The sequence below is a fragment of the Vulpes lagopus genome, chromosome 16 (genome assembly GCF_018345385.1).
Source record: "Vulpes lagopus strain Blue_001 chromosome 16, ASM1834538v1, whole genome shotgun sequence".
NCBI classification, from domain to species: Eukaryota; Metazoa; Chordata; class Mammalia; order Carnivora; family Canidae; genus Vulpes; species Vulpes lagopus.
The window spans coordinates 18797107-18813594 of record NC_054839.1 but is presented as its reverse complement, the minus strand read 5'-3'; the positions used below and the strand labels follow the sequence as shown (position 1 = coordinate 18813594).

Sequence of the window (16488 nt, the reverse complement as noted above, 5' to 3'; positions counted from 1 at the left end):
AAGAGAAAATTGGAATTATAGAAAACTTACAGAGATCACCATAAACTTGAAAGATTCCTAATTACATACAGAAATGATTAACTCTGTCACCATTGAGAAAATGTGCATAATGTATGAACCAATATTTTCAAATGTTAATACCTGAATTACAAAATCACGCATGGGTAACAGAACCATTCATAGTAAAATATAAACCAGTGGAAAATTGCAACTGACCACTTAGAAAAATTACTTTGTCAAGTTTTGGTGTAATAGCAAAGAGGAATATTAACAATTATCTGAAAAGATGGTTAAATATACCTTCTTTTGCCAACTGTGTATCTTTCGGAGGCTGGATTTTTTTCCTTTTTAAAATTATTTTTTATTTGAGAGAGAGAGAGTGTGTGTGCACCAGAGAGAGAGTATGAGCAGGGGAGAAGGACAGAGGGAGAGGGGCAGAGAGAGAGGGAGTAGCAGGCTCCCTGTGGGGATTCTGATGCGGGACTCAATCCCAGGACCCTGGGATCACAACCTGAGCCAAAGGCAGATGCTCTACCAACTGTGCCGTCCAAGATTTTTTCTATATATTTGTCTGAGACAACATATTGTAATGAATTAAATCCAGAAGTAGATATGAGACTAGCTCTTTTTGATTAAGCCAGATATTAATAAAATTTACAATAATGTAACATCATGCCACTCTTTATACTATTTGTTTTGGAAATTATACATTTTTAACAAAATATGTAATTTATTCTAATGTAATGTTTGTTATAGTTATTTTTTAAGTGGACTGAATAAATATTTTAATTAGTTGTAAATTTTTATTAAAAAATATATACATCTATAAATGTAACCCTCCAAGACAGCAGCTCTTCAGGTTTCTCAGTAACTTTTTCTAAAATTATTTATTTATTTATGATAGTCACACAGAGAGAGAGAGAGAGAGAGAGAGGCAGAGACATAGGCAGAGGGAGAAGCAGGCTCCATGCACCAGGAGCCTGACATGGGATTTGATCCCGGGTCTCCAGGATCACGCCCTGGGCCAAAGGCAGGCATTAAACCACTGCGCCACCCAGGGATCCCTCTCAGTAACTTTTAAGAATGTAATAAGTCAATCGGAGAAGGACAAGCAGTGTATGTTCTCATTCATTTGGGGAATATAAATAATAGTGAAAGGGAATATAAAGGAAGGGAGAAGAAATGTTGGGAAATATCAGGAAGGGAGACAGAACATAAAGACTCCTAACTCGGGGAAACGAACTAGGGGTGGTGGAAGGGGAGGAGGGCGGGTGTTGGAGGGGAATGGGTGACGGGCACTGAGGTGGACACTTGACGGGATGAGCACTGGGTGTTTTTCTGTATGTTGGTAAATTGAACACCAATAAAAATTAATTAAAAAAATAAAATAAAATAAAATAAAATAAAATAAAATAAAATAAAAAGTAAAAAAATAAAAGAATGTAAAGGATCCTGAGACCAAAAGCTTTGGAAATCACTGAGTAACATATGTACATTTGGGGATCATTAGCTTCGAAGTTTCATTTGATATTGTAGAAGTGGTGTTATATTTTTATGGAACAAATACTGGGGCTTTGAAAAAAAAAAACTGGCCTAGGATTTAGAGGAATGAGTGAAAGAAAAAAAAAAAATGTCTCCCAAGAGGTTGTAAGGGAATCAATCCCAGAAGTTTATATGACTGAAGTGCCCAGGAGACTGCAAGTCCTAGAAAGAAGGCAGTGCATTTGGTTAGGTAGAGGTCTGTACAGACCTTGGGCTATTTCAGTGGCTCAGTGCAACCTTTAATGTGAACTGTTCAGTTATGTCTCTCTGCCCCCCCTGAATTTTCCATTGTTCTCTGATGGAATTTACAGACCATCACAACAAAATTCCCTATATCCTCAACCTTTATCTCTGAGTGGAATTTGACCTTCTTGTCCTAACTGAACCTTAGTATATCTTCCCTTAGAGTCTCTTCAAATACAGACTGTTTTTTGGAGGGTTAGAGGTAAGGTGCAAGAGTGTTTATTTCCTTCTCCACATGTACTTAGGAATAAAGATCTTACATGGTATCTTTTTTTCCCCAGACATAAGGATGGATTTTTCCAGTTAATAATTATAAATATTGGAAAATCCTCAGCTGTTTGGACTCCATACAACACATGTAGGGATTTCTTCTCATTTATTTTCTCTATGTTAATGATACTGGTTAGTTTCCTGAAAAGAGGGAATAATTATAATGGCTATTTTGATTATAATGTAATGGCCCAATGTACTAAAGTAACAGTAAAATATATATATATATAATATAAATATAAATATAAAATAAATATATATATATATATAGTTTTGTTTTATTTTTGGATTAAATATATACCAAATGGCCCTTTTTAAAGCTTATTTTATATAGTCTTTTAGCCTTTTTAAAAAGCTCCCATATCCTAATAGTTCAGAACCTACACTCTGGAGCCAGATAGCTTGGATTTAGATCCAGGCTCTGCCATTTTCTATTTAAATATAGAAAGCCTATTACTTGAGCAAACTTTAGGAAATCACTTACATTTTCAGTGCCTAAGCTTGATTATCTTTAAAAGGAGAATGTTAATAATAATTATTTATACTACATTATTATTATATTCAGTATATAATTATGTTCACCAGACTCACTACCTGCTAGTGTTCCATACTGTCATTTATCAGACTTCTGATATTTATTATAACTCTAGTTATTTATTATTTATTTAATTGTTATTATATTAAGATTACCTATACCATGGGTTGGGGAACCAAGTGAATTAATTTACCAAAAGAATTTTTTTTTTTAGATAAGGAAGGGAGAGGGGCAGAGAGAGAATCTTAAGCATGCTCCACACCCAGCGTGGAGCCCAACATGGAGCTCGATTTCACAACCCTGAGATCATGATCTGAGTGGAAATCAAGAGTCGGAGCTCAATTGACTGAGCCACCCAGTGCCCCACCAAAATAATTTAATAAAGTATCTAGCTTATGGCAAGTACATGGCAGAAGTGAGATTACTGGTTGTAGGATTCTTTAACGTATTTTGAGCACTTTCCACCTGCAGGCATTAGGACAGTGTGTGCATGCACAAATTAATTTAATCATCACAGCCACCATTAAAGAAAGTGTTCTACCTGTTTTGTGATGAGAATAAATGGAGTGTGGGCAAGTTAGAAAATTTATAGTTATTTCACTGGAGTGGATTTGAACCTAAGCCTATCAGATTGTAATCAAGGCTTCTGATGAGCCAACAGTTGAGTGGTTTAAAGATGAACAGGACATGATTCCCATCTCAGAGGACCTCTGATCCTATAGGAAAGGGAGGAGGTTACAGTCATTCTGAAAACATCTTTCCAGTGCAGGATGTAAACACAGGGGAAGAGGTCACTAGGCATCATCGTGTACTTTATTTCATTTGAATTTCAGAGATATTCTGTCCCACTGTCAGAACTGACACTATGATACCTATTTTGTTAAAGATAAAATTGATGTTTAGGAAAGTTAAATGGCTCATATGATTGGTTTATGGAAGAGCCTGGACCAGAATCTTCGTCTCCTGAGTTTGCTAGTCAAGTGTAGACATTTGTTGTCTTTTATGATCAGTATGATAGTAGATTGAATACTGGCCTCTGGAGATAATAGGGACTGACTCCTGCATCTGTAAATCTGGGGGGATGGGGGAAGGTCTTTGCAGATGTGATTAAATTAAGGATCCTGAGATGGAGAGATTATCCTAGATTATTTGGCTGGACCCTAAAAGCTACCACATAAATCCTTAAAAGAGAGAGAAAGAGATTTGAGACACACACAGAAAAGACAATATGACTATGATGGGTTTACATACCCACAAGCCACAAAATTCCAACAGCCAGGAGAAGCTGGAAGAGGCAGAGAAGAGATTCTCTCCTAGAGTTTCTGGAGAGAGCCCAGGCTAGCCTATGGTGACTTCAGCCTGGTGGTTCTGACTTTTCCTTTTGACATCTAGAATGATGAGAGAATAAATTTCTATTGTTTTAAGCTTCCAATTTTGTGGTAATTCACTACAACCATAATAGGCAACTACTGCATGCATCTGTGGTTGGGGGAAATGTGTTCCTTTTTTTTAAATAAAAAATTTATTTTTTATTGGTGCTCGATTTGCCAACATACAGAATAACACCCAGTACTCATCCCGTCAAGTGCCCCCCTCAGTGCCCACCACCCAGTCACCCCCACCCCCCGCCCTCCTCCCCTTCCACCACCCCTAGTTTGTTTCCCAGAGTTAGGAGTCTTTATGTTCTGTCTCCCTTTCTGATATTTCCCACACATTTCTTCTCTCTTCCCTTCTATTCCCTTTCACTATTATTTATATTCCCCAAATGAATGAGAACATATAATGTTTGTCCTTCTCCGATTGACTCATTTCACTCAGCGTAATACCCTCCAGTTCCATCCACGTTGAAGCAAATGGTGGGTATTTGTCGTTTCTAATGGCTGAGTAATATTCCATTGTATACATAGACCACATCTTCTTTATCCATTCATCTTTTGATGGACACCGAGGCTCCTTCCACAGTTTGGCTATTGTGGACATCGCTGCTATAAACATCGGGGTGCAGGTTTCCCGGCGTTTCATTGCATCTGCATCTTTGGGGTAAATCCCCAGCAGTGCAATTGCTGGATCGTAGGGCAGGTCTAATATTAACTCTTTGAGGAACCTCCACACAGTTTTCCAGAGTGGCTGCACCAGTTCACATTCCCACCAACAGTGTAAGAGTGTTCCCTTTTCTCCGCATCCTCTCCAACATTTGTTGTTTCCTGCCTTGTTAATTTTCCCCATTCTCACTGGTGTGAGGTGGTATCTCATTGTGGTTTTGATTTGTATTTCCCTGATGGCAAGTGATGCAGAGCATTTTCTCATGTGCGTGTTGGCCAGACACATAGATCAATGGAACAGAATAGAGAATCCAGAAGTGGACCCTCAACTTTATGGTCAACTAATACTCGATAAAGGAGGAATGACTATCCACTGGAAGAAAGACAGTCTCTTCAATAAATGGTGCTGGGAAAATTGGACATCCACATGCAGAGGAATGAAACTAGACCACTCTCTTGCACCATACACAAAGATAAACTCAAAATGGATGAAAGATCTAAGTTTGAGACAAGATTCCATCAAAATCCTAGAGGAGAACACAGGCAACACCCTTTTTGAACTCGGCCATGGTAAGTTCTTGCAAGATACATCCACGAAGGCAAAAGAAACAAAAGCAAAAATGAACTATTGGGACTTCATCAAGATAAGAAGCTTTTGCACAGCAAAGGATACAGTCAACAAAACTAAAAGACAACCTACAGAATGGGAGAAGATATTTGCAAATCAAGTATCAGGGAAATGTGTTCCTTGATCCACATTGTTGCTTCTGTTTCCTTAAGAAAATCCCCTTAAACATGTCTGCTGGAAGACTCACCACACACTGGTACTTCAGACTGTCCTTCATCAGACTTCTGGCCATCTTCCTTTTTCAACTCAAGATTTTGTTACCTGGATCACTCTCTTTCTCTTTACTTCTCTTGCTTCATCCTTGGCAATTTTACCTTTCACTTGTCTAGCCACTATTTTTATATCTATATGTACCTTAGATAACATTCGTTTGCTTATTCAAAGAGTTTTCTCCAACAGTTCCTGCTCAGTCAATATTTATTTGTTAGTCAAATTGCTCCTATCAGCATATGAACATCCAATAAATTCTCTTTCCTCATAAAACAAGGAGCAAGGATTTTTTAGACAGTTGTCTATATATTACCTCAATTCCCGTTATCTTTTGTGCTCACATTCTGCTGAGGTAGTTCTTGTCAAGGTCAGTAAGAGCTTCCCATGGTCAGTTGTTACTGATCATCTCAGTTGACCTCTTAATAGCATTTGATGTGATGGATTACTTCCTTCTACTTGAAACATCTTCTTCCCTTGGTTTCTGGCACAGACCACTCTCCTGATTTCTTTTTACTTCGCTGGCTTTTTATTCTCTTTCTTCTTGCTGGCTGTGCCACTTTTCCTTCATTTCTGCACTCTTCTGTATCTTCCTTCCTTAGGTTATTTCATCCAGTTACATGATTTTACTCTCCTTGCCCATCAATCTCAGGTCTGCGTCACTTGGCTCCACTTTCTTCCTGAGACAAATATTATTTTATCTAACTCTGTACTTATAAACTTTATTTGAATTTCTAATTGGTATTTCAATCTTAGCATGTCCAAAATAGAACTTTGAGTTTCCAACTCCCACCACACACAAACATGGTGCCTCCCTAGACTTGGCTATCTCAGTGAATTGGCACTACTGCACATCCAACTGTTGAGGCATAGACTTCAGCTGTAGCCTTCGTTTACCCATTTTCCCTGCATCTCCCTCCTACCACAGCAAGTCCTTTGGATACCATTTAATACATGTGCCCCAATGTGATTACTTTTTGCAACTTATTCCATTACCACCGCAGTCCAGCCCATAGCATCTGGCACCCATACTGTTACCATAGCTTATGAACTCAGCTCCTTGTTTTCTCTCTTGTTCCAACAGTCCATTTTCTACACAGCAGCATCATGATCTTTTGCTATACAAACCAGATCATGTTTCTCCATGCATAAAATTCCCCAGTAGCTTCTCATTCAACGTATAAAATATGAACTCCTACCCATGATTTGTGAGGCTGTTCTGATTTCTTTGGTCTTTCTCCCTTCCTCTCACTGTTCTTCAAAACATTGACTTTCCTCAGACTTTTTAGTCAGCAAGCTTCTTCACACCTCAGAACCTCACATTCCACTTCCTATGAACTGGCTAACCACACCCCATCTGATCATGGCTGGACTTTTTCATCATGGAGGTCCCTACTCAGCTTTGGTGGAGGCTTTCCTGCTCACATGATCTCAAGTGGTCCATACATAGAAAATCAATCTGCCATAACCAGTTTACCAAAATAATTTTTAATGTGTCAAAAAAAACAAACATTATATATATAGTTTGAATAGTTTGGGTATAGTTGGTAAATTCAGGAAGTTTGCTTTTGGGAATAGATTAGTCAGGGAGTTTACTTTTGATTGTATGGTAATGAGTTGGTTGTGGACAACTTGACCTATAGCACTCCAAAACAGTTGTCTTATCACTTTCTACCCTTTAATCTTTTCTTCTATAGTACTTACTTAATACAATAATGAATCATATTTATGTGTCTGCTTTTATACTTTCCTATCCTTTAGATTCTAAGCCTCAGGAGGGTAGAAACTATGACTTGTTCAGCTTTAGCATTGAGATCTACAGCAGGTGCTCAAAAATAATGATTCAATGAATGAATGCATTAATGAGTGACAAAAAACAACAGTTGGATTTGAATGCATTGAAGAAGGAATGGCCATTATGTCACTCTAAGCTGAAAATATAGAATATTCTTATTTTCTATCAAAAAGAGAAAATGAGATTATGAAATAAAATGACATAAAGATTTTTGTTTATGTAAAAGAGACCAACCAATGTGTTAGAGTATGAAATTAAGCAAAAAAAAAAAAAAAAAAAAAACCAAAAACCAAAAAACAAAAACAAAAAAAAATAACAAACAAAAAAAAAAACAGTAAAGGATACTGATTTTTAAAAAGTATATATAAAAATAGAAGATGATGTAAATAAGGGGGTCCCTGGGTGGCTCAGCGGTTTAGCGCCTGCCTTCGGCCCAGGGCATGATCCTGGAGTCCCAGGATCGAGTCCCACATCAGGCTTCCTACATGGAGCCTGCTTCTCCCTCTGCTTGTGTCTCTGCCTCTCTCTCTCTCTCTCTGTCTCTCAGGAATAAATAAAATAAAATCTTAAAAAAAGATGATAAAAATCAATGAATGAAAACTATTTTATATGGCAGTTTTGTATTTCTAGATTATATTTCTGAGCTTATTTATTTATTTTTAAATATTTAATTTATTATAGAGAGAGAAGAGAGAGAGAGACACCGAGAGCACAAGCAGGACACAGGGAGAAGGAAAAAGAGAATCCCAAGCTGACTCTGTGCTGAGCATAGAGTCCAACATGGGGCTCAATCTCATGACTCTGAGGTCATGACCTGAGCTGAAATCGAGTCAGATGCTTAACTGGCTGAACCACCCAGGTGCCCCTGTTTTGGGGTTTATTTTAAATATTTTTAAATTTGATTTAAAATCTTCATCCCACAATAACTTATGAAACAATCTACAGTGAATTGTTTGGCATGTATTTTATGTAAGTGCATAATTGAGTTTAAATCCTTGTTAAAATCATAAACTGATATTCAGAACATAAATGTTTATACAATGATATTAGTAATAAATGAGAAGCACCATGATAACTGAATTAGTGGGGAGGGAAATGAGGAAAGATAAAAGATGAGAAAGCATTTTTCCATGTGGTGTTAGTCCAAGGAAACCAGATTAATGACCAATATGTTAATTTTTGGTGATACAGATTAATATCCACTTACTATTTATTTGTGTAGATGACTAATTTCTGAAGAATAATATTATAAATCATACTGGATAACATTTAAAAATGTCACTAAATTAATATTCTAGGAAACTTTTATTACACATTTTACTCTATGCAAATGTTGAGGAAATATGCAAATATCAAAAGGATGAATTCGGGATAAATACTTCCAGACTGGAGAAATTGATAACTGCTTCTTTTACTTAAATATGTATATCTTCAGAATGGCTGTGTCTTCTGCTAATTAAAGGGATTATTAAATGTGACTTATTAAAATTATTGGAAGGCATTTTTGTTAAATTAGGGAGGCAGAAGGAATACAGTTTATTGCAATATGTATGTGATTAAAACTGATTGAGAAATTGCTCTTAAAGTGATCTCTACCTATCTACTCATGGATCAATAAATCAGTACAGTGGAAAAAGTAGATTCTGACATAAAGTAGCTCTGAACTAGCAGGGTAGTATGAAATTATCTGTGGTAGTAACAAAATTTGTGACGAGAATTAAAATGCACAAATGTGTAAATTTTCCATGAAAAGTTTTCTTCAACTCTAGTATACATTGTAATATCATCTGATTATCCACAGTTGATATGATTGATAGCATTTAATCTTTCTTCATCTATTTCATTGCTATTTTTGAGAATATCTGGGGTCTTAAATTTTAAGGCACTTTAAACTTTGTATCTTAAAATGTTCATATATCAAAAATAATAAAAAATATGAAAAGGGTTGTAAAATGTCTGTTCATGTCATGCAGGGGAGGTTATTATAACAGTTATTTCATGATCATTGTATTTTGAAATCCTCTTTATCTTTAAAGAAATAAAAGCCCTATAAATATTGTTTTTCCTATTGTAAAAAGCTACCTGCATAAAAGTCTTCACTGATTTTTCAGTTTGTCAAATTTGATTTTAAATCAACATCACCTTGTTTTATCTCCACCAATTGTATTTAAGTTTAAATCTTTAGTTTAAGTGTCAGTAATCATTTGTATGTACTATAAAATGTCTATAAAGGAATGTAGGCTGAAAACAGTTGATTTAAGTTTCTAGTCATAGGTGTTTTGTTATTAAATTTTCACAGAATGTTAATGTTGGAATTTGAAGTGGGTACAGATCAACTTTATGTATTCCAACTTCACTTTCTACTTAATAAGATGGTATGTAAATTAATTCTCTCATAAAGCTGGGGAAAATTATGCTTTTATTCAATCAGTAATTAGACTGCAGTGTCTTATTCAACCTACCACTCTTAGACACTAAAAGGAAAGTTGGAAGATGTCTTGATCTGATAGCACTGGAAAGAAGAGGTTATTCTCAAAGGAAAACAAAACAAAAAATGATTTTTTTCCTAGTCTGTTTCTTAAATTCCTTAAGCAAGCTTGCAAATGTTTATTTTCAATATATGTTATGATTTTTGGCAAATCAACAGAACACTATTATTTGTATAGCTTAGGTGAGGGACATTTATTTCTTACTAAGACTTTGTATGAAAGGAACTGTATGGTTTCTCTTTAATAATGAAGTAGATAAGATAAATTATTTAGCACCTTAAACTACCTTGGATTTATAAATACTGATTTTATATGTGGATTATTTTTTTGTACAACAGCAAAATATTTTATTTGACAATTCTTTTGAAAGGTTTAAATTCTTATCAAAATCACAATATTAATTCCATAAAATGAAAACACTCAACTCTGAAAACATAGTAGGAGAAAAAAGTGATGAATTTGCAAATTCAGAGTTAGTACAAACAACTAATTTTAGGAAATTCAACTTCTGATTTTACTTACTTTTCTTTAAAAGAAATTAACATAATCATGTTCTAGATTGTTCCATTTCTGATGTGTGTTTATATTAACATTTTATTTTAGTATCTCTAATCATTATCTCTATTTATCTCTAATCATTAAAGAATCAATTGTATAGAGAACAATTACTTACAGTTTTCATTATTTACTGGATTTAAGAAATATTTACGATCACAAACATATGCATTCAAAAATACCAATACATGTTTAGGTAATTTAATTAACTAGATGTGTCAATATTATATTTAACACAGATTGAAAGAAAAATCTTTATATTGCAATAAGTTATTAGTATACTGAAAAACTACTGCAGAATAAGTCCATTTTAATAAGCCATTTTGTGTTTAGATATTTAGGAAATAGAATGTTGATATTTGAACAGATGTAATCTCTTAATTTAAAGTTCAGCAATAACAACACATTTAGAAAACTAAAATTTTAATTTTTACATTAGAGACAAGTTTAAAAATGTCACTGTATTGGATTCCTAACATTTTATATATTTTGTAGTTATTTTGTTTAAAAGATCAGAGGAAAGCTAGTCTGAAATAAAAATAAAAATTATAAGTATTAAATACCTTCTTTTCATTATTGCTTTCACAGAATAAACTAATTTGCAAAACTTATTTGTTATAGAAGCTGAAAAGATAAATTCCATATATTCCTGAATCATTTTAAGTTACAAATTACTGGGACTAGAATTTATAAAGAAACACAATTTTTCACTTTAAAAAATTTGCATGTTTGAACATCACTTAGAGTTGGCAGAAATCAGATGGAACATTTGTATTTCCTGGGGTAGCATTCAACCTTTATTGTCCTGAGAATAGTATGGTAGATATCAGTCACACAAATACATCTATGGCACACACCTTAGAAAAACTGGTGGAATGTGTATAAGTATGCCTGTGGTATTGGTATCTTTAAATCTATCCTTATTTTATCTTTAAAAAAAATTGCAAGCATTATTCTTTTTTTTTTAAGATTTTATTTATTTATTCATGACAGACATAGAGAGAGAGAGAGAGGCAGAGACACAGGCAGAGGGAGAAGCAGGCTCCATGCAAGGAGCCCGACACAGGACTCGATCCCGGGACTCCAGGATCGCGCCCTGGGCCAAAGGCGGGTGCCAAACCGCTGAGCCACCCAGGGATCCCCTGCAAGCATTATTCTTTAACAATTACTGGCAAATAATCTCATTTGCAATTTACATCATAATTCTTGGCCACATGCAATTTACTGAGAGACATGAGGCTATATTAATGAGAAAAATATCAGCTTAGCAGTTTTATTTTAGTTCCAACTACAGGTCTAATTCCCTTTTCACACTCACTTCTGCGGGTTTCTAAAAGCAGAGTGTAGTGGCTGAGATTGCAGCTGTAGGATCAGTCTGTATGGTGTAATGCTTGTTGAACTGCTCTATAAAAACAGAGAGAACATTCTATAGATTACTGCAAGTGCGATTTTCAAAAATTGGCTGGGTTTAAAGAATCATGGAGGCTGCTGGTTTAATGTAGATTCATGAACTAAAACAGACCTACTGATTTGCAAACCCCAGTGCAGAGACCTCGAAGTCTGAATTTTCCTCACCCAGCCTGGGCGATTAGATGATCTCACTTGGCAGAGCAGCTAATCTCACCTGAACCCTTCACTCACTCACATTCTTATTGCGTGTACAGTGTATAGCTTATATTCTAGTGAGCATTGGAGATGCAGAGATAACAAGAGCCCTGCCTCCTTAATAAGCTAGAGTGTGTAGTATTCTATGTTGCAATAGAGTGGCAACCTTCTTTAAAAGCTGTTGTCTTTGATGATAGGGTAGAAGCAATTCTTTACCTCATGCTGCTATAATGTAGTTCTATATATATATATATATACACACACACAAATTTTATTTCTTATATAAAGAACAAAAATTTATTTCTCATAGTTCTGGAGGCTAGAAAGTGCAAGATCATAGTGCCGGTGAGAGCCTACTTCCTGGTCCACAGATGTCATCTCACTGTGTCTCCACATAGCAGAAAGGGCAAACAAAGGAGCTCTCCAGAGTCTCTTTTTTAGAGGCACTAATCCCATTCATGAGGGCTTCACCCTCAGGAACTAATGACCTCTTGAAGGCCTCACTTCCAAGTGCCATCATGTCGGAATTTAGATTTGAACATAATTTTAGGGGGAAAACAAACATTTAGTCTAGAGCAGGCACCTTGATATATCACACTAAAGGTTGAAACCCAACATTATGGTCTCAGAACAGAATCAGAATACATGATACTATATTTTATCTGTCCATGCTTTTCATAAAGGTGTTTTGTTTGGTTTTGTTTGTTGTTGTTCCTATTTATTTGTTTTTAGGACACTATGGCATATTCATGACATGGTTCCACTTTGTTAGTAGCTCTCCCTGAACTTCTGCCTTTCGTTATTTCATTTTATTCTACTGTTGTTCCATCTCCTTTTATAATATATTCAGTGGTCTGATTACTGAATTATTATGTGGTCTCTTACAACCTAATTAAAAATAACTATGAGATCGGGGTTTTGGGAGATAATTTTATTGATGTATTTTACAGTTAATTATATATTGATAACAGTCCAGCATCATTATTTATTATAATTAGGCTAATTATAAAATGTAATTCCTAGAATATCCAAGGTGTTCAACTCCTGTATACAGCTATCATTTTGAAATATAACTTTTGCTTGCGGATTACTACAACCTTTCTTAATTGGTGGATAAATTATTCTTTGTTTTTTATATGGAGAAATTTATTTGGAAACATCAGTATCGATTACCTAAATGAGAAGATAAAATGTCCCACAGTAAAGCTTTTGGGTGATAAGATGATAAGAAAACAGAACATAGTTCAGAAGATGGTCACACAATTATTTTCATCAACTAATACAACTCATGACTTTTCTACTAAGCAAAGTTTGCCAGTTAAGGGATTCTTTAACCCTGAAATATTTCACTGTATTTTTAATTTGAACATGCTAGGGGGTCTGATGCTTGTCAGGCTTCCCTTTAAGTATTTAGCTTCTTTTTGCAGTGACTAGCATATAATCTACTAATGTTCATTCGGAAATAAAGAATGGAAAAAAGTACAAAAGTACAATTAGATGACTCAAGCATCTAATGTCAGTCTTTTATCAACAATGAACCTGTGGTTGGCAATTATCTTCTCAATGACACTTTTCTTCTGTCACTGTTGGGTTATGGTGGATTGTGGAATTAAATAAGTAGGGAGCTACCATATCCTAATTTCTTTTTTATTTCTATACCTTCTAAAGATGTTTGACTCTAGGAAATACATCTTACATAACGTGTGTGTGTGTGTGTGTGTGTGTGTGTGTGTGTATTGCCCATTGTTGACCAGCCATTATCCTTGGAAAGCTAAAGTGAGTTTACTAGGCTGAGCATTTCCCACATGGATCCTTAGGTTGGATAGGATGCATTAAGCTCATTTACTGTCTGGTGCAGAGAGATGCACATTTTTAACATGAATACTAAGCCTTTTCATGTTTGACCTCTGCTTTTGTTACAGAAACCCTTGAAACTCTCATCAGACAGGCAGAGAATTACACCAGTATACTCTTCTGCAACACCTACAGGAACATGGCCCTAGAGGCTACAGCTTCAGTTCAGGAGTTGTTCACTGACGTGGGGCTCTATTTATTTGGCGCAGACATTAATCCTGACGAATTTGTAAACAGATTCTTTGACAGCCTTTTCCCTCTAGTCTACAATCACCTCATTAACCCTGGTGTGACTGACAGTTCCCTGGAATACTCGGAATGCATCCGGATGGCCCGCCGGGATGTTAGACCATTTGGTAATATTCCCAAAAGAGTAATGGGGCAGATGGGGAGATCGCTGCTGCCGAGCCGCACGTTTCTGCAGGCGCTGAATCTGGGCATTGAAGTCATTAATACCACAGACCATCTGCACTTCTCCAAAGAGTGCAGCAAAGCCCTCCTGAGGATGCAGTACTGCCCTCACTGCCAGGGCCTGATTCTCAGTAAGCCTTGCATGGGCTACTGCCTCAATGTCGTGAGAGGCTGCTTGGCACACACGGCAGAGCTGAATCCACACTGGCATGCATACATCCGGTCACTGGAGGAGCTATCAGATGCTATGCACGGAACGTACGACATTGAACATGTGCTCCTGAACTTCCATGTGCTTGTGAATGATGCTGTAATGCAGGCTCACCTCGATGGACAGAAGTTATCAGAACAGGTAAGCAGCTGCTCCACATTTCCTCCGACTGATTGCTTGAACTCAGGGATTAGCCAATACATAAAGTTCCATTGATTATAAGCACCTCATTATGTACTTTAAAATGATGGCAGCTTAACAAGTTAACACATGAGGATATAGTGGGAGAATGCATGAGTTGCCATGTTTGAGTCAGGATATATTTTCCATATCTTACAATGACAGTTTGGTTAGCTAACTTTCCACTTTCTCCTCTCTGTAGAAACCTTCTCATAGGGTTAGTTCAGTGGGGTAGAGAGGACTCAGGTTTAAAACTGGGACCAGCATGAATTTGAATCTGCTCTCTGCCAGTAATTCTCAGATGTCTTAGATTCTTTGAGCCTTTGTCCTTATTGATAAAAAGTGAATAGTAACATCTAACTTTTGGAGTATTCTTTTTTTAGTAATGTGTAACTTTTGGAGTATCCTTTTTTTAGGAAGATACACAATATGTATGCAAACTACCTAGTATGATGCCTGTTACTCAAAAAAATGAGTAGTTATTGATAGCATTTCAAAGGTGTTCAGCATTGGAATGGAAAATGCTAATTATAAATTCATTAAATGAAGACTTGATAGCTTAATGTTCAAAGGTGTTTCTTCAGAGACTCTCAGAATCTGTCATAGTAATGGTGTAATGATTTTACAAAATGTGGTATATGCAACATTATGGTGTTTTATTCCAAAAAGACTTTAGGAATTTTTTGAGACAAAATCATCAAGTAAAAGGGCACAAGAGTTCTCTATTTCTCCCATCTTCTGTAGAGTCATTTTCTTACTTATTCACAGGCTCCTGAGTAACATTCTCATATTCCATACAGTGAAGTAGTAGATGTTGCTGATGTTTACCCTAAATTATTTCTCCTGAAACAAAATTATATTCATTGGTGTTGAGAGAAAACATCTCCCCACGCACTCTCGGTGTGAATTTACTGAATTAATAAACATCCTAGGGATCCCTGGGTGGCGCAGCGGTTTAGCACCTGCCTTTGGCCCAGGGCACGATCCTGGAGACCCGAGATCGAATCCCACGTCGGGCTCCTGGTGCATGGAGCCTGCTTCTCCCTCTGCCTGTGTCTCTGCCTCTCTCTCTCTCTCTCTCTCTCTCTCTCTCTCTGACTATCATAAATAAATAAAAAAAATTTAATAAACATCCTAATCATTAGCCTTACAGTCTTAATTAATTTCTGGTAGATATTGGATCTGAAAATATTTATGTCCAATCATCTCCTTTTTCTTCCAAACTTCCAGAGTCTTTGCAGGGCCTGTGTGAGCCTATAAGTTACCCTTATGCAGATTAGACATGGTGCCCTCTTTAGGTGGATGCCTCACCATTGTAAGGCTTGGTGGGTAGAGAGTGAGCTGTATTTCAACTCCTGCTTCCCAATTTATTCAGCTGGGTGTCCTTATACAGTGAACAAGATTCCCAACCGTATGCAATGGTCTGGATCTTTTTGCAATTTTGTTCCTTTCTGGAGATCGGATAAGCACCAGAACTTTGGAGAGGAATATAACGAGCCAGCTCAAAATGGGGTATAAAAGACATTTAAGGTTTCAAAATGTCTTAGGAGAAATGAACACTAAGATCCAGGAAACAACTATTAGTATTATTATATTGAGTATCTATTTCAGAAGGCAAAACAGGCACAGGAGCTCTGAAACCAAGTCCAGATTTGATTATTAATTTGGGGTATGCCTTGTAACCTCCACAAGTTATATATTCCATATTCTATACTCTATATATTAGAGTTTTCTAATATATATAAGTAAATAGGTTTTTTTTTTAATTTTTTTTAAAATTTATTTATGATAGTCACACACAGAGAGAGAGAGAGAGAGGCAGAGATACCAGGCAGAGGGAGAAGCAGGCTCCATGCACCGGGAGCCTGACGTGGGATTCGATCCCGGGTCTCCAGGATCGCGCCCTGGGCCAAAGGCAGGC

General features: G+C 36.3%; 1 protein-coding gene across 1 annotated transcript in view; it reads left to right on the top strand.

Annotated features, from left to right (window-relative positions):
- The window catches only part of GPC5 (glypican 5), a 1350080-nt gene that overhangs the window by 249903 nt on the left and 1083689 nt on the right, over positions 1-16488 (top strand). The window contains exon 3 of the mRNA XM_041730895.1: positions 13834-14528. Within this exon, the coding sequence (XP_041586829.1) occupies positions 13834-14528 (695 nt within the window). The remainder of the gene's footprint in view (positions 1-13833; positions 14529-16488) is intronic.